The sequence below is a fragment of the Elaeis guineensis genome, chromosome 16 (assembly GCF_000442705.2).
Source record: "Elaeis guineensis isolate ETL-2024a chromosome 16, EG11, whole genome shotgun sequence".
NCBI lineage: Eukaryota > Viridiplantae > Streptophyta > Magnoliopsida > Arecales > Arecaceae > Elaeis > Elaeis guineensis.
In genome coordinates, this window is record NC_026008.2 from 2,578,184 (window position 1) to 2,601,459 (window position 23,276).

Consider the following 23,276-nt stretch of genomic DNA (forward strand, 5'->3'; position numbering starts at 1 on the left):
TGGGGGCGGTCGCGCACAGAATTCAAGGGGATAACTTCGGTTGCAAAAATTTCTCTGTACTTCCTTCATTTGAAATTCGAACTCGGAAGTAGGGGGACTGGTGTTGGGTATAAAATACCCTCAGTCGAAGTTCACAACAGGATTGATCCTCCCAAGACTCATCCAACTTTCGATTGCAGATGGTACCTCTCCGGACTTCTCCAACAGCCGGATTTCCACGGTGTTGACTGAAATCCCCCGACGGACGAACTCCCACTGCACCACCCCAAACTCCTTCAACATGAGTTCCCCCAGTCGTCTATCAAGCCACCCCAAGCGCTCACTAAGCTCTGCCGCCAGCCAACCTCCTACAGTCGTCGGCTGCTCCCCAAATCCCTTCCAGACTTCTTCCAGCCAGGTTCAACTCCAATCCGAACTGCCTCGGACCTCACCAACAGCCGAACTTCACCAACGGCAGATTTCTACAACTACCGGACTCCTACGGGAGCCGAATCTCATCTCCAACTCTAGCTACAGGCAGACTCCGTCCGGACTCCTATAGGAGCCGGACCTCGTCTCCGACTCCGGCCACAGGAAGACTTCATCCGGACTCTCATGGGAGCTGGGCTTCGTCCTCGACCTCAACCACAGGTAGACTCTATCCGGACTCCTACGGGAGCCGGACCTCGTCCCCAACTTCAATTGCAGGTGGACTTCGACCGGACTCCTACGGGAGCCGAATCTCGTCTCCAACTCCAACTACAGGCAGACTCCGTCCGGACTCTTACGGGAGCCGGACTTTGTCCCCAACCTCAACGGCTGGAAGGCTTCGCCCGAACTCCCATGGGAGTCGGGCTTCATCCTCGACCTCAACCACAGGTAGACTCTGTCCGGACTCCTACGGGAGCCGGACCTCGTCCCTAACTTCGATTGTAGGTGGACTTCGATCGGACTCCTACGGGAGCCGAATCTCGTCTCCAACTCCAGCTACAGGCAGACTCCATCCGGACTCCTACGGGAGCCGGACTTCGTCCCCAACTTCAACGGCTGGAAGGCTTCGCCCGGACTCCCACGGGAGTCGGGCTTCATCCTCGACCTCGACCACAGGTAGACTCTGTCCGGACTCTTACGGGAGCCGAATCTCGTCCCCAACTCCAGCTACAGGAAGACTTCAACCGGACTCCTACGGGAGTCGGATCTCGCCTCCGACTTCGGCCACGGGGAAACTCCGTCCGGACTCCTACGGGAGTCGGACTTCGTCCCTGACTTTGACTACTGGTAAATTTCGTCCGGACTCCTAAGGGAGCCGGACTTCATCCCTGACTTTGATTGCAAATAGACTCCGTCCGGACTCCTGCGGGAGCCGGACTTTGTCCCCAACCTCAACGGCTGGAAGGCTTCGCCCGGACTCCTACGGGAGCCGGACTTCGTCCCCAACCTCAACGGCTGGAAGGCTTCGCCTGGACTCCCATAGGAACCGGACTTCGTCCTCAACCTCGACTGCTGGTAAGCTTCGTCCGGACTCCTAAGGGAGCCGGACTTCGCCCTTGACTTTAATTGCAGGTAGACTTCGACCGGACTTCTACGAGAGCCGGACCTCGTCTCCGACTCCGGCCACAGGAAGACTTCATCCGGACTCCCGCGGAAGCCGGACTTCGCCCCCGACGCCAATTGCAGGTGGACTCCTCCCGGATTCCCACAGGAGCCGGGCTTCGTCCCCAACTTCGATTGAAAGAAGACTTCATCCGGACTCCTACGGGAGCCGGACTTCGAGCTCCTCTCAAACGGGTGGCCAGTCACCTCTTTCCGCCAGACACTCCAGCCAGACTTCGGCCGACAGGCCTGGACCCGCTGATGGGCCGCAGCAACGGCCACGATACTGCTCCACCTCCTGCGACAGATTTCATGCGGCTCCATCACTCCCTGGCAGATCGCTATAATGACTACGATTCTGCTCCACTCCCTGCGACGGATACCGCGCGATTCCTCCCACCTCCTGACAAGTCGCGACAACGGACGCCGTTCCACTACCCGCAACAGACTCCACGTGTCACGTTTCGGCGGTGGCCACGATCCCACTCCATTACTCTTTGCAACAAACTCCGCCTGACTCCAGGCAGTCCACTGCCAGACGGTTACGATGTCACTATCAGTCTACTGCCCCCTTTTTGCCTATAAAAGGGGACCCCAAATACGTTATTCTATAAGCTCTATTTTCTATCCCAAAACTCTATTAAAATTTTCGTTCGAGCACTCCATTCTTGTTGAGGCAGAGAACTGACTTGAGCGTTGGAGGGTCTTGCCAGAGCAACCCCACCTCCGGTTTAGACTTCTTTTGCAGGTCCCGATGGCGACCGCGACTCCCTCGACTCCAGCTTCTCCGGCGCAAGCGGATTTTTGCACCAACACCGACTATTTAAATCCTAAGATTAAATAATAGTTATTTGGCACAAACATTAACTACACGCAAATATAGAACATAATAGTCACCCACGAGCAGCCCATTACTCGGTCTTAATAGCGAATAATGAGGTAACCATCCACTAAATATCATAACTCCCACGTTTTGAATGTTTGGAGGCAGGAGTTACATAGTAACAGCTTTGCTCACTCTATATAAAGTAGTAAGTTACGGTGGACCACAAAAACTTTTGAAAGATAAGATTTTGCTCTCGCTTTTGGCTCTCGGTTGTCCCCTTTCTTCGACTAACTTAACTATCGAAAGGTTTTTCATCCGACAACTTTTGACAAGAGGACTTATTTTGCATATTTTCTGTCGTCCACCACTCAGGCACCACAACTCGGCTCACTGCCGATCATCTCATCGGAGATTGATTGCAACACCGATCGATCTACCTAACGTGACGTTGTTGAGTTAGCACACAAAATCATCCTACAACGAGATGATTTTATTTTAAATAATATTTTATTAAATAATTTAAAAAAAATATTATTTTAATAATTAATTTTTTTAAATTTATTATTTTGATAAAAAAAATTTTATTCTGATGATAAAATACTGATCCAGACTCCACGGCTGCGAGCTGAGGTACCGACCACCTCGCAATTTCACCTCTGCCTCAAAATCCGAGGCACAATAAAAAAAAAAAAAAAGAAAAAATGAACTCCATGTCTCAGTTTGGGTGTGCAAGTTTTATGCTCGGAGAGCTGAGATAATCGAAGTAGCGATCCGAGTAGTCTGCAACCCCCATGAGCATCCGAGGTTTCTGAACTGTGACCACCCTCGTCCTCCTCCCCTTCCCAATGGACGCCCTCACCCTCAACTGCGTTGGCTTCTCCCACCTCTGCTGCCCATCCCCATTCTTCTCCAAACCCACCCCCGCCTCCTCCTCCTCCTCCTCCGCCTCGCAGACACTCTCCAAGCCTTTCTTGCCTCTCCTCGAACCCAACAAGAAGCCTGCCATCACCACCGCGTGCCGGGCCAGCAAATGGGCTGACCGCCTCCTCGGCGACTTCCACTTCCTCCCCACCGCCACCAAGCCCTCGCGGCCCTCCTCTCCCAACCCCGCCGTCCTCTCCCTCCTCCCCCCCGCCACCGCTGACCGCACCGTCGCGCTCCCCCTCGACTTCTACAAGGTCGCAAATTTCCTTCTCTCTCCAGCTCGCCACATCAATCCAACCCCTGATTCTAATCCATTATTCTGTGAGTTGTTTCAGGTGCTCGGGGCTGAGAGCCACTTCCTCGGCGACGGCATCCGGCGAGCCTTCGAGGCTAGGGTTTCCAAGCCCCCGCAGTATGGCTTCAGCACAGAGACCCTCATCGCTCGTCGCCAGATCCTCCAGGCCGCCTGCGACACCCTCTCCAACCCCACCTCCCGTGGCGACTACAATCTTGGCCTTGACGACGATCCCAACTCCACGCCCACCACTCACGTCCCCTGGGATAAGATCCCCGGCGCGCTGTGTTTGTTGCAGGAGGCTGGGGAGACGGAGGTGGTCCTTCGAGTGGGTACAAGCCTTCTGCTCGAGCGCCTGTCCAAGTCTTTCAAGCAGGACGTGGTGCTGGCCATGGCGCTAGCGTATGTGGACCTCTCTAGGGATGCCATGGCTTTGAGACCGCCGGATTTCATCGGGTGTTGCGAGGTCCTCGAGAGGGCCTTGAAGCTCCTGCAGGTAAAGAAAGTTTGCATCTTCTTCGCGAGCTCTTGAGATATTGTTCTCCTCGTCGCTGATTGTTTGAACATAAACATTAATGCAGATTCTCTATCTGTCATCATTATTAAAGTTAAATCCTGAACGTTTTCCGAATGCAATGCATATCGTGTCAGTTCACTATTTTAAATAGGACGCTCTGGAGTTCAATTGTTGGGAAATATGTGGCCTTTAAGATGTTACAGATTGGTTTTTGGGGAATCACCCTGTAACCCTGCTTAATTTAAAAGACAAGCTCTTCCCTTACATGATTTCCCTAGTTGCAAATGAAGCATCCAAATGCAGCTGCATTGTCTCCTGTCTCCTGCATGACATTTTTCAAACGAGGACTTCACTGCAGTGCTGAAACACATCCCTCTTCTTTTACTAAAGTTGCTTGTTTATATTCATTCCTTGGAGGAACTGGAAGTCTGATTGTCTCTTCTTTTAATGGCATGAGTAAAAATCAGGATGTGGATTTACGCAACTAATTTACCAAGAGAATATAATCTGCAAACTCATTGATTGTAAATTATGTGACAAGAAAAACCACATGAAGGTACTGATGCACAAATCTGAAGCTCATTTATTTGAACATACTTGTTTCTATTGTAATATTTTTTTTTTCCTATTGCTTTTTTTATTCATTTGAATATTAAATGCATCATGTTCATTTCTGGCAAAACAAGGAGCAAAAGCTGTTATGCATTATTAAAGCATTCCACTGTAACACTGGAGGAAGTAGGTCATCTTGGATCTTCCATCTGTTTCTTTCCTCACAAAGGAAAGAGGAAAACTAAGAAAAAGAAAGAGCAAATAGTGTAAATGTTGCAAGCACATAATACCCCGAGAGAGAGAGAGAGAAATCAAGTTTGTACATATTTTGAGTCTAGCATTATGCTTCTGGAACCATTATTCCTGATACGAAATAACTGAATGAGAATCTCATGTAAACAGGAGGAAGGAGCAAGCAACCTTGCATCAGACCTGCAGGCACAGATTGATGAAACATTAGAAGAAATTACCCCTTGTTGTGTTCTGGAACTCCTGGCATTGCCTCTTGATGGCAAGCACCAAATACAACGGGAGGAAGGTCTTCATGGTGTGCGCAACATATTGTGGACTGTTGGTAGGGGTGGTGCTGCTGTGATTGGAGGTGGATTTACTCGTGAAGACTTCATGAATGAATCATTTCTACGCATGACTGCAGCTGAGCAGGTATATGTGACAGTTCTCGTAGAAGTCTGTATTTTCATTGTTATTGAAGTCATATGAGTGCCTCTTTATGAGGTTTCCTGTTCTTTTGTTTCTATGGCGTAAAGGTACAATTGTTTTATGCAACTCCAAATAATATAAGACCAGAGAGTTCTGAAGTCTATGGTGTGGCACTTGCTTTGGTTGCCCAGGCGTTTGTGGGGAAGGAACCTCAACTTGTCAAGAAAGCAGATGATCTTTTTCTACAACTTCAGCAGACAAAGGCTGCTCTGTTACGTTCTGTTTCTGAGTACACTACAAAGGCTGACCATGAGATAGACTTTGCACTTGAGAGAGGGCTTTGTTCACTGCTTTTGGGAGATCTTGATGCATGCCGCATGTGGTTAGGCATAGATAGCGAGACCTCGCCATACAGAAATCCAGCAATTGTAGAATTCATTGCGGATAATTCTAGCATTGACAAGGATAACGATCTTCTTCCAGGGCTTTGCAAAATGTTAGAGGCTTGGCTAATGGAAGTGGTTTTTCCCAGGTTTAGAAATACTCAAGATATACAGTTCAAGCTTGGAGACTACTATGATGACTCCACAGTCCTTAGGTATCTGGAAAGGATGGAAGGTGGTGGTAGTTCACCTTTAGCTGCAGCAGCTGCCATAGCAAACATTGGGGCTGAGGCTACGGCTGCACTTGGTAACGCTAAGTCAAGTGCACTTCAGGCATTGCGGAAAGTGTTTCCACTGGTCAACAAATTAGAAAGATCGAGCAAAGAGGAAGTTAATGATTCACATGATTCTGTTACTGAGATACAAACAAACGAGTCAGGGGTAAAGATTAATCAAGTTAGTTCAGGTTTTGAGGCTGAGGCTTCTGGAAATCTTAATTCTGAAGAGTTAAATGAGCAAGATTTAATGTATGATATAAAAAATGCTAGTGTCAAGATAATGTGTGCTGGCGTTGTGGTTGGACTAGTAACTCTAGCTGGGCTCAAGCATTTACCTGGAAAAAATGTGTTGCCTGTTGCTAAGAAAGAGACAGGTTCAGCAATGGCTGCTAATGTCGTCAATTTAGGTAATGTGTAACACCCCAATACCTTTACTTTGCAACTATAGAGCTGAAAGTTGAGGAAAATTGTTGGCTTCTAGTTTCTGATCTTAAAGTAAAAGTGTGTCTGGACTGCATTCACAAGGCCAAACATTTTGTACATGCACCACATAATATTTCCCTAGTAGTTAGGACAGTCTATCCACAACTTTGTTTCATCACTGGTCGCATTATAGATCTAGCATTGTATGCACCTGCAACCTCCTTTTATTCAGTATTACTTTTTTTTTGTTTTCCTCACTAGTGCTGTTTCTCCTACTTGTTAGGAAATTCAAGGAAGCTGTAGTTAGCCCAAAAGTTCAAAGAAGGTTTCTTTTCCTTATTTTGAAGGATGATATTTTGCTATTTTGTAACCATCTAAAGTATTATGCATAAAATTAAGTTCCTCTGCCACCTGGTTTAAAGCATCCAAATTTTGAAGGATAAAAATAGTCAAATGAAAAGGATATTTTGCTAGTGAGAGCAATGAACAATAAGATGATGCAAAAGCACTCTTTTAACTTATTTTAGTTTTTCCTTTTCTTTTTGTTTATTGAATTATTAAAGGAGTTTGGCTGTTATTTTGATATTCCCACTCAGGATAGGATTTTCAAACCATGATTTTTACTTGAAGTAGTTATTTTTTGGGGTGAATTAGAAGTAACTATGCTTCTTCATAGCATTCTTTTATGTTTTTCACATTATCTCTTCACAAACTTTCTTAGTCAGGGCCTTCTTATTTTAACTTTCTAGGTTCAGATGTCCCTATGGTTGAGAACTTGGGAGAAGAAGCACCTAAGATGGATGCAAGGCTTGCGGAAACTCTAGTTCACAAGTGGCAAAATGTGAAATCCCAAGCTTTGGGACCGGATCATTGTCTCATAAAACTGCCAGAGGTGAGATACTCAAACTTTTATTACGACTATCATGGGCTGTGTTTCTGGAACTGACAAGTGATATGATGAACTTTTCGCTTATTTAGTTTTTCCAGAAAAAATGAAAATTTCCCAAAACTGCAGCCTTCTAGCCAATTTCTCACATTGTCAACTGGAAAAATTTAAACAAATGTTTTGTTAATATTATTGCGATTGGTTCTGTTTGATTTGTAACAACAAGTTCTTTAAGTAGATGTGGCCAGAAAAGTGAGGCCATGGTTTTTTGAGGGTTGTATCCTGGATTGGTATTTAGTATTTACCTTTCCTCATGACAATTTTTTGGACATGAATGCAAAACAAAATTCAGGAACTATTATAGTGTAATGCTAATTGATGAGACAAGAATATAATTAAATGCTGATCAGAACAGAGAAAAGCTTTCGGCAACAATGTATGATTTTATTTGAATTACGTAGAATTGCAACTTTTGTTGGAAGATAAATTTAAATAGGTCTTAGTTAGAATGGATGGCCAAGAGACAAATGTAAATGGGTCTTAGCTAGAATTGATGGCCAAGAGACAACTTGTTATAGTCATAATTGATTACTTTGTGTCTGTTAGGCAGCATAATGGGAATATAGACCACTACATACATGTTAAGGTGAAATTGGAGTGGATGAACCAGAGAGTTACTTAATGGTAATTGCTTAGTTATTTAATTTAGTTGTCTAATTGCCAAATGCCATATGGATCAGCGCATTGGTTACATGTGGGACAGATTGAAAGCTTGAGATGGATATATAGTAGTAATATTAGGACAGAAAAGTATGTACGAAAATCGCACTGTTTTAGGATAACACAATCTCTAAGTAGGATGGTATGGGCATGTGGAACAGGATAGGAGGAGGGAGGTTCTTTTGCAGTTTTCAATTTTTGCAACTTAAGAAAATAAAAGAGCAAGATTGGTGAGCATAGCTGGCTTTTGTAGAAAAGAACTCTGAAAATACTCAGGTTGTTAAAGAGTATAACCCTTGATGAGTGGAAGGAAGATACAGATTCAAACCATTGCACATACGGACAGATTTAATAGTTGATTCTTTGTTTTGCCATGGTCCGATCATCAAAACCCATTAAATTCAAATCTACCACTGTCTTAAAATATCCATTAATCAAGTGGATTTTCAGTTTATATGGACTAGTATGTATTTTAGCATGCTAACTCATTAATACCCTTGATTGCTCGACCCACTTGGTTCATGGGGTTAGAAATCTTCGAAACATATGATTTTTGGTTTCTACCAATTTTTTGAGGCACAGATCAAAATCAATTCCATGTACCTTTGAATAGCATAACAGACTTTGGAATTGCTAAATCCAATTGTTAAATCCTGGATCAAAAATTTAATATTTGATGACACACACATATATACATATTTATACTAGTATGCATGCGCATGCATACATACATACATACATACATACATGTATGTATGTATGTATGTATATGTATATGTATATAATGCATCTATGTGTGCATAATACATGTATACCCATAAACACACGTGCACACACACACACACACATGCATACATATACACACAAATATATGTAGGGCCAAGAAAATAGAAGTTTGACTGAGATTAAAAAGGTCATCACCCAGTTACATTCCGTGTAATCCATGGTACTGAGAGGGGTGAACATGGATAGGCCTAAGCTTTTTGTTTTTCCTTTTCCTCACAAAGTGGCTGTGCATAGTGTTTTGAGCACTTATGAACATTATTTCAGCATGGATTACCATGGGCGATTGTTCATGTCATTGGATGCTAATTAACATAATAAATTAGAAAAAATCAATTCTCTATAGCAGTTCAAAATTATATATTTTATAACTACCAAAATATATAAATTGTTCAGAAATTTATATTTGTGACCATAACATGAGTAAATAATATCATTTTTCTTATTATTTGTTAGTGCCATGCCCATTGTAAAGGTTGATAAGATAAGCACATGCATAGTATTTGTATTTTATTCTTTTGACTAAATAATAAATATCATATCTTATGATTTATCAAATGATATAAAGATCAGTAGATGTAATATTCCTTTTTTCCCCCTCATTCTCAGGCAAAGGATAGCTTCTATCCAGAACTTTCTTTATTCTTTTCGTTACTACTTGATCATGGTAGGGTGCTTGATAATTGGCCAGGAAGGAGCATGATATGTTATGAGATGCAAGTTCCATAGGTTCAATCAGTTGTAAAGGAATAGGAGGATGGGTTAGTAGAGAGTCCATGTTAAGAAGGAACTAGGAATCCAAAAAAGATGTTCTCGATAATATTATTTTGCCAGAAACATCTAGGGCTGGAACTAGGCTTGGATCGACATCGGTTGGGCTTCGGACTGGGCTCAAAACAATTCAAGCTGGGCTTGGGCCTAAATATAAAGCCTGTTTATCTTATATATTTGGCTTGGGCTCGGGCCCAAATTCCAGTCCGATTAGTAGGCCTGAATATCCGGCTTGAGCCCAGTTCCCTATTCAAATTGGTTTAGCTCGAATATTCGGCTTGAGTTGGCCCGATCCTAGTCAATTAGCCAGTTAGCTTTGGCTAATTGCTTTAGTCAATTAACCCGAATATAAGGCTTAATGTCCTCTGTTCCGTAGTAAAATAGTGAAGGGGGCTAAATAGTGAAGCAAGTTGAGCATCCCTAAGCATTCAAACAAGAAGCATTCTTTTACTTGGACCAGATATATACTTATACCTGCTACCAATCATACCTCTAAGCCTGTGGTCTCTAAAAGCTACCTATGTGCCGCCCCTCTGCAACTATCAACAGAAGCAGCTACCCCACTTAAACCAGTAGGATGGTGTGATAGGTCCGAGAAGGTGCCTTGTCCATCAACATGGTCTTATTTACTTCTGCTACAGTGGTTATTGTTCTGAATTTAATGTTAGCATTTAGCTGTGGTGTTTTATTTGTGGAAACAAATAGAATGTCTACTTGAGAAATCCTCCAAAGTTAGCTCTCAGGATGAGAAGGTAGCCCTTGTTGAAGATTGGGTTCCGTGTTCCAGTGTCCCACATCCTGTTGTTCTGATGTTCAGGCTGGCTTGATTGGATTCGGGTCAGGCTGGGCTCAAGCCTAAAATTTTAGAAAATTTTTGGGCCTAGGCATGGCCTAAAGCCCGAAAAAATATTTCAGGTCGGGCTTGGGTGGGGGTGCGGTCCAGCCCAGCTCGGCCCATTTCCAGCCCTAGAAACACCACTTATGTTTTGTACATAGCCTATCTCAAACCCAGATGGAGGGTTGAGGTAGGTTAATATCTAGCATAAAATTTTAGTCACATCCAATGAACATGAATCTACATAAAAATGCTATTGGGGAGTACCCTACACACTGCGTTAGACCCTAGGTGCAGTGAAAAGTGAGCGAGCTACCAGGGTGTTTCAAAAGCGACTCGCTGCATCAATGCCCTAGTGTGGGGAGAAGTAGGCAAGGGTTCTCATAGTTTAATGGATGGTTGTAGGTAAAAAATGTTGTTCTAGGAAAATATTTAGTAATATGGAATATAGGGTCATTGATAAGAAAATTGATGGAACAATGTCTAGCGGATGGTTAACATAGCTTGCCTACATGAGACTAACTGGATAGAAGAAAAGCTATGGAAGTTAGTAAAATAGGTTATAAACTTTTGTATACCAAGTAAGATAGGAATAAAAATAGATTAGGACTATTCTAGATAAGAGTTTAAAAGATGAGGTTATAGATATTAAGAGAGAAGGAGATAGAATAATGCAAGATTTTACGTCCCAACGGTGTGGAGGGTGTCTCAGTTGTCCCTGTTAGATATATGCCTTAAAAGTCAGTCTGGCTGATATATTGTATACTTTTTAAGGCATAAATTTGTACTTGACTTATTTATTCATTAATAAAATTGGTCATTTTATATCCATTCTTGTGTTATGTATCCTTGAATTGTTCAAGAAATTAATAAGATGATGACGTATATTTTCAAGAGTTAAAGAATTTGAGGCATGTGCCATTGATGGTTAATTTCTAAGTTGCTTTCGATCGATGGATCATCACGGAGATGGTGATTGATCCGGTGAGGTTCATGCATAGATCGCTTCCTTTTGGATAGATAAGTATTGAGTCTACAGTGTGGGGACACTGGAGCGAGAGTGCAAGTGGTTGTTAGAGAATATCAGTATAGAGTATGATCAGTACGAAAAGTCATTTGGATATCTACTCGTCAGTGACTTTCTCGATGCTGTAGTAGTATGAGTGATTCTTTGATCTGCGGTGCCTCGGCTATTTATAGTGAGATTGCTGCAGTTTGATTGTACATTCACTGGGTCTCCTAGTCATATGGATTTTTGTGGTGCATGTTGGTTGCAGTAGGTTTGCTGTAGGAATAGGGAGGCACCTAGATGGGATCTATCGATCTTAGTAGTTAAAAGATAGTCCTATGTGATTTATAAAGTCGAGTTCTTAAGATCGTGCCCACGGTGATGTGATTGATGGTGAAGGATTTTCGTGAGATCTCACGATTTAAACTCGAGCTGATTAAATCTTACATATGATAGATATGGGATTGTTGGAATTTCGTAGGATGTGCATGCATGTGGATTTCAAAAACTTCTTTTTGAAATGATGCAGTGGAATAATAGATTAAAACACCTTTTAATCTAGGACATGCATGCATAGAACAAAGTATCTAGGGATCTAGTTCATATGCAGAAATTAATACATGTTGATTTTATGCTAAAAATAAAATATATGATCGTATCACATTTGTTTCGCTTTTCTTTTCTTCAAATCTGGAACTGGAAGATGAATAGATTCTTCCTTAGCCACACAAATATCTGGCCTCTACGGGTATCCACTCAGGATCAATCTGGATTGGTCCTCTTAATAAAGATCCTTTTTCTTTAAGTTGGATTTTTGCTGCGTATCTGAATCAAGCTTGTGATCCTTTGATCAACCTTTGATTTTTTCCTTGATCTTCCCTTTTCTTTTCTTCTTGTTGATCTTTCTTTCTTGATCTTGTAACAATCAAGAACTAGAAATCAGATGGAAGAGAGGGGACACCCAACCAATCCTGGGCATTGGATGATGGGATGCCCAAAATAATTTTGGATGTGAGGACGTGAAGTGGAAGAAAGAGGGGCGTGTGGAGGCTAGGGAGGCACTATCTTGTGATCTGAAATTCTGTTTTAAAGACCAAGGGTTGGGTCCTTTAAATAGATGGTTAGTTTGAGTCCTAACCAAAAAACAAATCTGGTTTAAAGGACTAATCCTAATCGCATTAGGATTCCTATTTTAATTGATCTAAAAGACCTCCCTAATCCACACCTAATAAGGATAAGGGGCTGCCAACTCTTGGCACCTACTTAGGAATTGTTCACGTGGAAAAAGAGAGGAGGGCGCCCGCCCCTCTCTTCCTTTCTTTCTTACACGGTATTCCATCATGTGCCGCCCATCTTGATCATATCAAGTGGCGCCTCATCTTGATAAAGGAGTGAGTTAGTTAGGGGATTAAGCCCCTATCTTGACTTGATCCAAACCTATTGGGCAGCTAATATTTGAAGCCCATTGAATCTAATTCAATTAGGTTGAATGCAGGTAATTGACTCAAATTAATTCTTATCAAATAAGCAATCCAAGTCTAAAAAAGAATTAGGTTGAACCATGTACTAGCAAGATTCTCTTAAATCTAATAGGATTTTTCCTAATCCAATTGTAACTTTAAGCCCAATTGTTTAATCCAGATCAAATCGCTTTGTTGTGTGATCCTATAGATTCAATTCTATCTGATAGTGAGATATATATCATAATCTCCATCATAGTATCATTGAAACTCTTTTCAATGGATTGGAATGATTTCACTCTTGCCTAATAAGGATTGTCGATCCAGAATAATCCTAGAGAGCTCTCAAATCCACCAGTGATACCTAGCAGTATGTAGTGGTAACCCAGCAGAACTGAAAAAGAACCTCTAGGTGTAGTTCCTGTGCGATTTAGTCTCTCTATCGTGAGTTTCGATTAGATGGCAGGTCATGGATAAATTGTCAAACTTCAACATCAGTCATATGATAGATTCAATCAGGTCAACTTCAATAGTGATTCTCATGAAAACTTCTTTCCATCAATCACACTATTATGGCCATAGATTTAAGGACTTAGCTTCTCGAATTCCATAGGACTATTCCTCTCTCAAGATCGATAAATTTCATTTAGATGTACATCCTGCTCCTATAGTGAACCAACTGTCGTCAAAATACACAAGGATTCAAATGGCTAAGAGGCCATGTTTCTGTGCAGTCAAACTCTAGCAGCCTCACTGTGAGTAGTCATGCTATTGTAGGTCAAAGGACTACTCGCACAACTACAGCATTGAGATGATCACTGACGATTAGAGTAGAATCCACGTGATCTCTCATATGGTCATGCTCAGTATTAGTTGTTTTCTAACAATTTTTCACACTTGCCGCTCAGTGTCTCTATACTGTAGACTAGAGACTCATCTACTGTGAAGGAAGCGATTTATGCATCGATCTATCCGGATCGATCACCATCCTCATGATGATACTATGACTGAAAGCAATTTAGGAATTAATTATACATGTCTCTAATTTTCAATTCTTTGAGAATATGTATCTTAAGCATTAATTCTTTGGACGATTTAAGGACACATTATACTTGAATGAAAAATAAAGACTATCCATTTATTCTTCAAATCAATATTTTAAGTATAAATTTGTATCCTCGAATAATACAATGTGTTTGTCAGATTGGCTTTTAGGGTATACATCCAATAATCTTCCACTTGGACTAAAGTCAGTTGACCATTAATCTAAGTCCCATCTTCTCAAGATAGATTTCCATCTTTGGCTGGTTCAACTGCTTTGTCAGTGGGTCTGTTATGTTGTCTGCAGAGTTTACTCTTTATACTTCGATATATTTTTTCGAGATGCGTATGATGTGGAACCGCTGCTCAATGTACTTGGATTTCTGATGAAATTTGAGCTCCTTAGCAAGTACTATGGCTCTATTATTGTCGTAGTACAATGGTATGGCATCCAATGTCATTATACCAAGCTTTGTGATGAATTTTTTGAATCAGAAGCCTTCCTTCGCAGCATCCGAAGCAGTGACATATTCAGCTTCTGTGGTCAAATCTGCTATGATGGGCTGCTTGAAACTCTTCTAGCTGATTGCACCATCATTGCGTACGAACACATACCCTATTGTAGATTTTTTATCATCAGAATCAGACATGAAGTCTAAATCAGTATACTTCTCGACTCGCAACTGAGATCCTCCTTCAAAGATTAAGAACAAATCTTTAGTTCTTCTCCAGTACTTAAGGATGTTCTTCATAGCGGTCTAGTGCTTGTCTGGATTTGACTGATGCCTGCTCGTGATGGTCACAGTAAGGGCAATATCAGGTCAATTACACAGTATCGCATACATGAGGCTCCCTATAGTCGAGGCATAAGGAATTCTACTCATGCGTTGAATTTCTTCAGATGTGGTTGGACACATCGTTTTGGAAAGATGAATACCATGTCTAAGAGATAGAAGTCTCTTTTTAAAGTTTTCCATACTGAACCTTTTCAGTATTTTTTTTTGTACAGCTTTTATGACAGACTCGCATCCTTTTAGATCTATCCTTATAGACCTTTATTTCAAGAATATAGAATGCTTTCCGTAGGTCTTTAATGGAGTTTCTTAGACAACCATCCTTTGATCAAGGTCAGCATGAGAATATCATTCTCAATAAGGAGGATATCATCCACGTACAGTACGAGGAATGTTATTGCGCTCCCACTGACTCTTTTGTATACACAGGGTTTCTCTTTGTTTTCAATGAAATCAAACGATTTGATCGCTTCATTAAAACGAAGATTCCAACTCCGAGAAGCTTGCTTTGATCCGTATATGGATCTTTGCAGCTTGCAGACTCTGTGATCCACATCATCGGAAGTGAAACCTAAAGGTTGCTCTATATAGATATCTTTCTCAAGATATCCATTTAGGAAAGCAGTTTTCACATCCATCTGTCAGATTTCATAATCATAATAAGTTACAACAGTAAGTAGAGTGCAGATAGATTTAAATATAGCTACAGACGAGAAGGTTTTTTGATAGTCAATGCCGTCGTACTGACTATAATCTTTTGCTACGAGCTTAGCTTTATAGGTCTCTATCTTACCATCTGTATTTATTTTTCTTTTGTAGATTCATTTACACCCAATGGGTACTATACCCTCTGGTGGATCTACTAAGGTCCATACTTGGTTCGAATGCATCGAGTTAATCTCTGACTTTATTGCATCTAATCCTTTCTCAGAATCGATGTCGGATATCACATCGTCAAAGGTATTCGGATCATCTCCATAATCTTTATCTCCCATAAGGAATATTTCTTCTACATCCTCCATAAGTATACCCATGTATCTTTCAGAAGAATGGAAGATCCTACTAGATCTTCAAGGTGGTGGAGGAACATTAATTACTGGCTCATCAATAATAAGTTCTTGAGGATCTACAGCTCGCTGTTCTTCAGAAACTTTCTCTTCGAGCTTAATGAACCTCCCACTGCCACCATTCTGGGTAAATTATTTTTTTAGGAATATGGTATGACAATTCACAATCATATTATGATCATATAGAAAGTAAAAGTAGTATCTTATGAATTTTTTCGGATATCTTATAAAGCGAGCTATAACAGATCTATCCTGTAATTTGTCAGTCATCTGTCTTTTCACATAAGCTAGACATCCTCAAGTCTTTAGATGACTTAGACTCGGCTTCTTGCTGTGCCATATCTCATATGATGTGGTAGGAACAGATTTAGAAGAAATCTTATTTAATAGATATATTTCGGTTGATAAGGCATGTCTCCAAAGATATAAGGGTAAATCAGTGAAGCTCATTATGGATCTGATCATATCTGATCGGATCCCATTCCTCCTTTCGGATATCTCATTGAGTTGAGGTGTATCAAGAGGAGTCCATTGAGAGACTGCTATTATCCTTAAGATATCTTAGAAATGCTCGACTAAGGTATTCCCCACTTCGATTTGATCGAAAAATCTTAATGGATTTGTCCGTTTGTTTTTCTACTTCATTTCTGAATTTTTTGAACTTTTCACAGGCTTCAGACTTATGTCTCATCAGAAATACATATCCGTACTGTGATAGATCATCGGTAAAGATAATGAAGTAGCTATAATCATCTTTGGCCTACACATCAAATGACCCACACACATCGGTGTGTATCAGGGCAAGTATATTAGTGGCTTTTTCCTTATGTCCCACAAAGGATAACTTGGCCATTTTTTCTCGAAAGCAAGATTCACAAGCTGTATATGACTCAAAATTAAAGGAATCAAGGACCCCATCTTTTTTCAATTTGTTTATCCTGTTCTCTCCAAGATGGTTGAGCCTAAGATGCCACATATACTTTTGGTTAACTTCATTTTTGGGTCTCTTTTGATCTAAGCACTCACTATTTGCTCGTTTATATTCATATTTGCATCAACATGCAAGTGATAAAGACTATTAATTAAAAGATCCATGCAATAAATTTATTTCCTAATAAATGAAATAATTTTTTTTTTAAAATAGAAATCAAATCTATCTTGTGCTAGTACAGATACAAAAATGAAATTCTGGCTAGCTACAGGTCAAAATAACCTTTTAAATCTAATCTAAATACTGACGGTAATCGAAGAGGATAGGTGCCAACAACTTCTGTAGCAACCTTTGCTCCATTGTCGATCTGAAGGATCATATCACTTTGTCTCAATCTCCTATTTTTTATTAGATCCTGCATTAAAGTACATATATGAGCACTAGAACTGGAGTCCAATGCCCAACTAGAAGTAGAAAAAATCGTTAGGTTAGATTCAATTACGAGCACACTTGACATACCTTCTAAAGGTTTGTCATCCTTGGTCTTTAGACTTTCCAAGTATAGTGGACAGTTCCCTTTCCAATGGCCGTCAGTACTGTAGTGAAAATACTTTTCTTTATCTACAGCCTTCTTTGGCCTGTTCTCCTTCTGCTTCTTCACAGGTTTATTCTTTTTTCTTTCAAGTAGACTTTCTCATGAAAGATGCTTGCTCCACAGCAAGAACAGTGTCCTTTAAACTTTTCAAGATTTCCTCAGCAGTGACCAATATATTGACTAGTTCGGGTATAGTGCAGTCCAACTTGTTCATATGAAAATTCATAATAAATTGACTATATGAACTCGTAAAGGATTGCAGGATCAAATCCATTTGTAATTTTTTTTGCATATTTAGCTTGAGCTTCTTAAGCTTCTCAAAATCCTAGATCATTGTCATACAATGTTCATGGACTGACTATCTTTCGCGCATCTTCACGTTGAAGAGCCTCTTAGATACTTCAAAATGCAGTGTGGCTTTGCTCATTATTCAACTCTTGCAGGTGAGTGATCATAGCTCTGACAGTAAGCATATGCTCATGTTGGCTTTGCAATATGTTTGACATGGAAGCCAGCACATAATATTTAACTTGACTGTCATCATCCATCCATTTATCAAATGCTGCTCTCTGCTCAGTACTAGGATGGTTTGGTAAAACTGGAGGGTTCTGGTTAAGTACATATCTTAATTTTTCGGATATCAAGATAATCTTGAGGTTTTTGAGCCAGTCTTTAAAATTAGTTCCAGTTAAATGATTGGACTTAAGGATGCGGGCTAGAGGGTTCGAAGCTGGTGTGATTTAATTGCAAGAGTAGATATTCAAGTTAGACATTTGTACTTAAATTTTATATTTTCTCTTAGGATTTTGAGAAGCAAATAGACTCCCACTATTTTTTCAGATCCTTACACTTCGGAGGAGAAGCGAAAAATCCTAGTGCGATAACTGAATTTCTAATAGGTGCTGCGGTCCCACCATGCCATGTACCTCACCTGACAGTTATTGGTCACATGTACACCGATGCATGGACAACTTGTTGTCCATATACTTTTCTAAGTATGTTGCAGCGATTTGATCTCTAAGTTATGTGGACTTATCTGACAGTTATTGACTACACTCCTTAATTAAGTCTGACCCACCGTTCACAAGCAGATGCAAAGTCATCATTGGGTCCCTCATTTGACAGTTATTGGGTCCAACTCCATCTTTACCCTGGAGCAACTCTTTGCTAATAGAGTGGTTGTGTTCCCGATGCAACTGAACCACTGTGATCAGTCGAGAACAATCAACACCAGTAGCATGCCCGTACATCTACAATGGTGGAAGACCTCTAGACTTAATATTCATGAGGAGATTAGGTTTAGGTCTCATATAATCAGTCGTTAAATGACTGATCTAATTAGCATGGGCTAAAGCAATCATATTCAAGACTCAATCTTTCAAATTGGCCAGATAAGTGGAGATCGGTGGGAGGCTCCTTTTTGATTAGATCAAGGGTCCTAACTAAGTAGCAATCTCTCAATTACTTGCCTTAGACACTAATTGGCAATTGGCCCAAATAGGTTTGCTTAAGCAAATCAGGCTCAAGTCATCAAACTGAATTAGGTCCTTAGATTAATCAATTCTATACATGAGTGTTAATCGATTTGATCAACAATAATTATATGATCTTAATCTCTATTGACCTAACCCTATTCAACACTTGACTCGGTTTGATCAACTGCTAAATCGATTTAGACCCATTATGATCAAATGAAAAATCCTAGGTGTAATCTAATTACATGACATAGTTTGATCTATCGATGACCAAACCTTTATGCACAAATACAAATTTCAGATCTTAAAACTAAATTTCAGATCTAAATTTTTTGCATAAAAAGTAAGTTTTGATCTTGAAACTAATTTCAGCTTCAAACATACAATCATATATCTCATATATGAACTTTAAACAGGTCTAAATTTATTTTCAGATCTTGACATACAATCATACATCTCATATATGAATCATAAATCAGATTTAAACTATTTTTCAGACCTTGATATGCAATCAAACATCTCATATATGAATCATAAATCAGATCTAATTTAATTTTCAGATTTATGCATGTATCCATATATTACATATGCGAATTAAAAACAGATCTAGAACAATTTTTAGATCTATGCATGCCTTCATATATCTCATATATGAACAAGAAATCAGATTTGAAATAATTTTCAGATCTAAATCAAACATCCATACATCTCATGCATTAGAAAAAATCAGATTTTGAAAATCCTTTTCAAAATATATATGCTAATCTCATGCATATAAAAATCTGTGGCTTTGATACCACTGTTGGAATTTCGTAGGATGTGCATCATGTGGATTTCAAAAATTTCTTTTTGAAATGATGCAGCGGAATAATAGATTAAAACACCTTTTAATCTAGGACATGCATGCATAGAACAAAGCACCTAGGGATATAGTTTATATGCAGAAATTAACACATGCTGATTTTATACTGAAAATAAAATATGTGATCGTATCACATATCTATTTCGTTTTTTCTTTCTTCAAATCTGGATCTGGAAGATGAACAGGTTCTTTCTTAGCCACACAAATGTCTGACCTCTATAGGTATCCACTCAGAATCAACTTGGATCGATCCTTTTAATGAAGATCCTTTTTCTCTAAGTTAGATCTTTCCTGCGTATTTGAATCAAGCCTGTGATCCTTTGATCAACCTTTGATCTTTTCTTTGATCTTCCTTTTTCTTTTCTTCTTGATTTTTCTTTCTTGATCTTGTAACAATCAAGAACTAGAAACCAGATGGAAGAGAGGCGACACCCAACCAATCTTAGGCATTGGATGGTGGGACGCCCAAAACAATTTTGGACGTGAGGACGTGAAGCGGAAGAAAGGGGCGTGTGGAGGCTAAGGAGGTGCTATCTTGTGATCTGAAATTCTGTTTTAAGGACCAAGGGTTGGGTCCTTTAAATAGATGGTTAGTTTGAGTCCTAACCAAAAACAAATCTAGTTTAAAAGATTAATCCTAATCGCATTTGGATTCCTATTTTAATCGTTCTAAAAGACCTCCCTAATACACGCCTAATAAGGACAAGGGGCCACCAACTCTTGGCGCCCACTTAGGAATTTTTCACATGAAAAAAGAGAGGAGGGCGTCCACCCCTCTCTTCCTTTCCTTCTTACATGGTATTCCACCATGTGGCGCCCCATCTTGATCATATCAAGTGGCGCCTCATCTTGATCAAGGAGTGAGTTAGTTAGTTAGGGGATTAGGCTCCTATCTTGACTTGATCCTAACCCATTGGGCAGCCAACATTTGGAGCCCATTGAATCTAATTCATTTAAGTTGAATGCATGTAATGACTCGAATTAATTCTTATCAAATAAGTAATCCAAGTCTAAAAAGTGGAATTGGGTTTAATCATGTGCTAGCAAGGTTCTCCTAAACCCAATAGGATTTTTTTTAACCTAATTATGATTTCATAAGCTCAATTGTTTAATCCAGATCAAATCCCTTTGTTGTGTGACCTCATAGGTTCAATTGTCTGGTAATGAGATATATACCATGATCTCTATCATAGTATCATTGAAATTTTTTTCAATGGGTCAGAATGATTCCACTCTTGCTCAATAAGGATTATCGATCCAGAATAATTCCAGAGAGCTCTCACAATCTATTAGTGAACCTAGCAGTATATAGTGGCGATCCAACAGAACCAAAAAGGAATCTTTAGATGTAGTTCTCATGTGATTCAGTCCTTTTATCGTGAGTTCTAACCAGATGGTAGGTCGTGGATAAATCATCAAACCTCGATATTAGTTATATGATAGATTCAATCAGATCAAGTCTAATAGTAATTCTTATGGAAATTTTTTTTCATCAATCACACTGCTGTGGCTACAGACTTAAGGACTTAGCTTTTTCAATCTTATAGGATTATTCCTCTTTTTCAAGATCGATAGATTCCATCTAGATGCACATCCTGTTCTTACTGTGGACTAACTGTCGCCAACATATATAATCAGGACTCAAGTGGCTAAGAGGTCATGTTTCTGTGCAGTTAAATTTCAGTAGCTTCACTGTGAACAGTCGTGCCACCACAGGTCAAAAGAATACTCAGATAACTATAGCATCAAGATGATCACTGACGATTGAGTAAAAATTTATGTTATCTCTCGTATGGTCATGCTCAGTACTAGTTCTTTAACAACTATCCGCACTTGTCGCTCAATATCTCTACACTATAAACTAGAGACTCGTATACCGCAAAAGAAGCGATCTGTGCATCAGTCTATCTGCATCGATCACCATCCTCATGATGATACTATGACTGGTAGCAATTTAGAAATTAATTATACATGTCTTTAATTCTCAACTCTTTGAGAATATGTATCTTAAGCATTAATTTCTTGGACGATTTAAGGACATATTACAGTTGAATAAAAAATAAAAATCAAAGTATGCTGAATCGGTACCATCGATCGTATCGATTGATTGGCGGTACGGTTTGGTATGATTTCGTACCGTACCGAACAGACGAAGGCAAGTGGACCCGAATCGAAAGAAGAAAAGAGAGAGAGAGATAGAGAGAGGAAAAAGAAAGAAAAAGAGGGAGGGAAAGGAGCCGGCGAGGCCGTCGGATGGCCTCCGACTAGTTGTCATGGCCGCCAGAGGGCGTAGTCCATGCGTGCTGCGCTGCGAGCGTGAAACAGGGGCTTTGCCCCTATTTCGCAAGTTTTTTTAGAAAACTTAGTTTAAGTGAAGCCGGCAAATAGTTTGTCGGTTTCATGATTTTTGTCTTTTTTTTAAAAAACTTCCTTAAGTCTGCAACTGGATTGCCGACTTCAGTTGGCGACTTCATGAGTTTAAAACAAAAAAAAAAGAAAAATCAAAACAGAGGACCGTTTGTTTTGAAAAAGAAGGGGGCGGAGCCGCGAGGGATTCCGCACGCTCGACCGTCCTCAGGCCATCGGTGTTGGCACATCGACCATTGAGGGCTTCGTGATGGAGGTACCATCCGTTCGGTAGGTCCCTCCCTCCCGAGCATTCTCTTTCTTTCTCACTCTCTTGAAAGCCTTATTGGGTGATACGGGGCTCGAAAGCCCTCCGACGGTCGCAGCCGGCCACCGCCGGCCTCCGATAGCTCCCACCTACCTCCCTCTCCTCTCTCTCTCTCTTTTTTTCTTCCGTACCATCAGTGTACCGAATTTATCGATCGAATCGTGCCGGTTCTCTGTTGGTACGGTACGATACAGGTTGTACCGGCCGGTTCGGCACGGTATGGCAAACCTTGATAAAAACTATCCATTTATTGATCAAATCAATGTTTTAAGTATAACTTTGTGCCCTAGAATAATACAATGTATTTGTCAGATTGGCTTATAGGATATGCATCCAACAGGGGTTTGACGAGTTTTTCATAATCTCCATCTTATTGGGACTCACGATAGAAGAATTGAATCACATGTTAACTATACTCAGATGTTTAGACTCTTTCGTTCTGTTGGGTTGTCATTACATATTGCTAGGCGTCACTAGTGGATTGTGAGATCCGTGAGAATTAATTGATAGTCAATAATTCTTATTGAGTGAGTTGGAATTGTTTCAATCTATTGAAAGGAGTTTCAATGATATTTATGATGGAGATCATGATGTTTCACTACCAGACATAATAGAATTTATGGAGTTATACGTAAAAGGGGTTTTGACTTGATCGAATAATTGAATTGCGAATTCGATTCATAGATGGATACAATGATCAACTTGATTGATGATTGGATTGAGTTGTAAAAGTTATAAAAGAGGACTTACAAAAGATTAGTGAGTTAGAGGAAGAACAATTAGCAATTGTTGCTGAATTAATTATTAATTATTTGATTTGATCACTTAATTAAAGATTGGGCTTAATACAAATTAAATTGGATTTAATTTGGTTCATTTTGAATCTAGTCGTAGTCAAATTTGGATCTGACTAAACCCAATTGAATTTGAAATTGGATTCGAT

The 23,276-nt window shown here is 40.3% G+C and overlaps 1 protein-coding gene across 2 annotated transcripts in view; it reads left to right on the forward strand.

The window, feature by feature from the left end:
* The first annotated feature begins 3,092 nt into the window (after positions 1–3,092).
* LOC105034030 (protein ACCUMULATION AND REPLICATION OF CHLOROPLASTS 6, chloroplastic) overlaps positions 3,093–23,276 on the forward strand; it is a 50,336-nt gene continuing 30,152 nt past the window's right edge. Inside the window, exons 1-5 of one of the 2 annotated variants that reach the window (XM_010909053.3) lie at positions 3,093–3,576; positions 3,658–4,113; positions 5,089–5,349; positions 5,454–6,414; positions 7,180–7,322. In XM_010909053.3, the coding sequence (XP_010907355.1) occupies positions 3,244–3,576; positions 3,658–4,113; positions 5,089–5,349; positions 5,454–6,414; positions 7,180–7,322 (2,154 nt within the window). In that variant the 5' untranslated portion in view covers positions 3,093–3,243. The remainder of the gene's footprint in view (positions 3,577–3,657; positions 4,114–5,088; positions 5,350–5,453; positions 6,415–7,179; positions 7,323–23,276) is intronic. The other variant, XM_010909054.3, reaches the window with a different exon arrangement.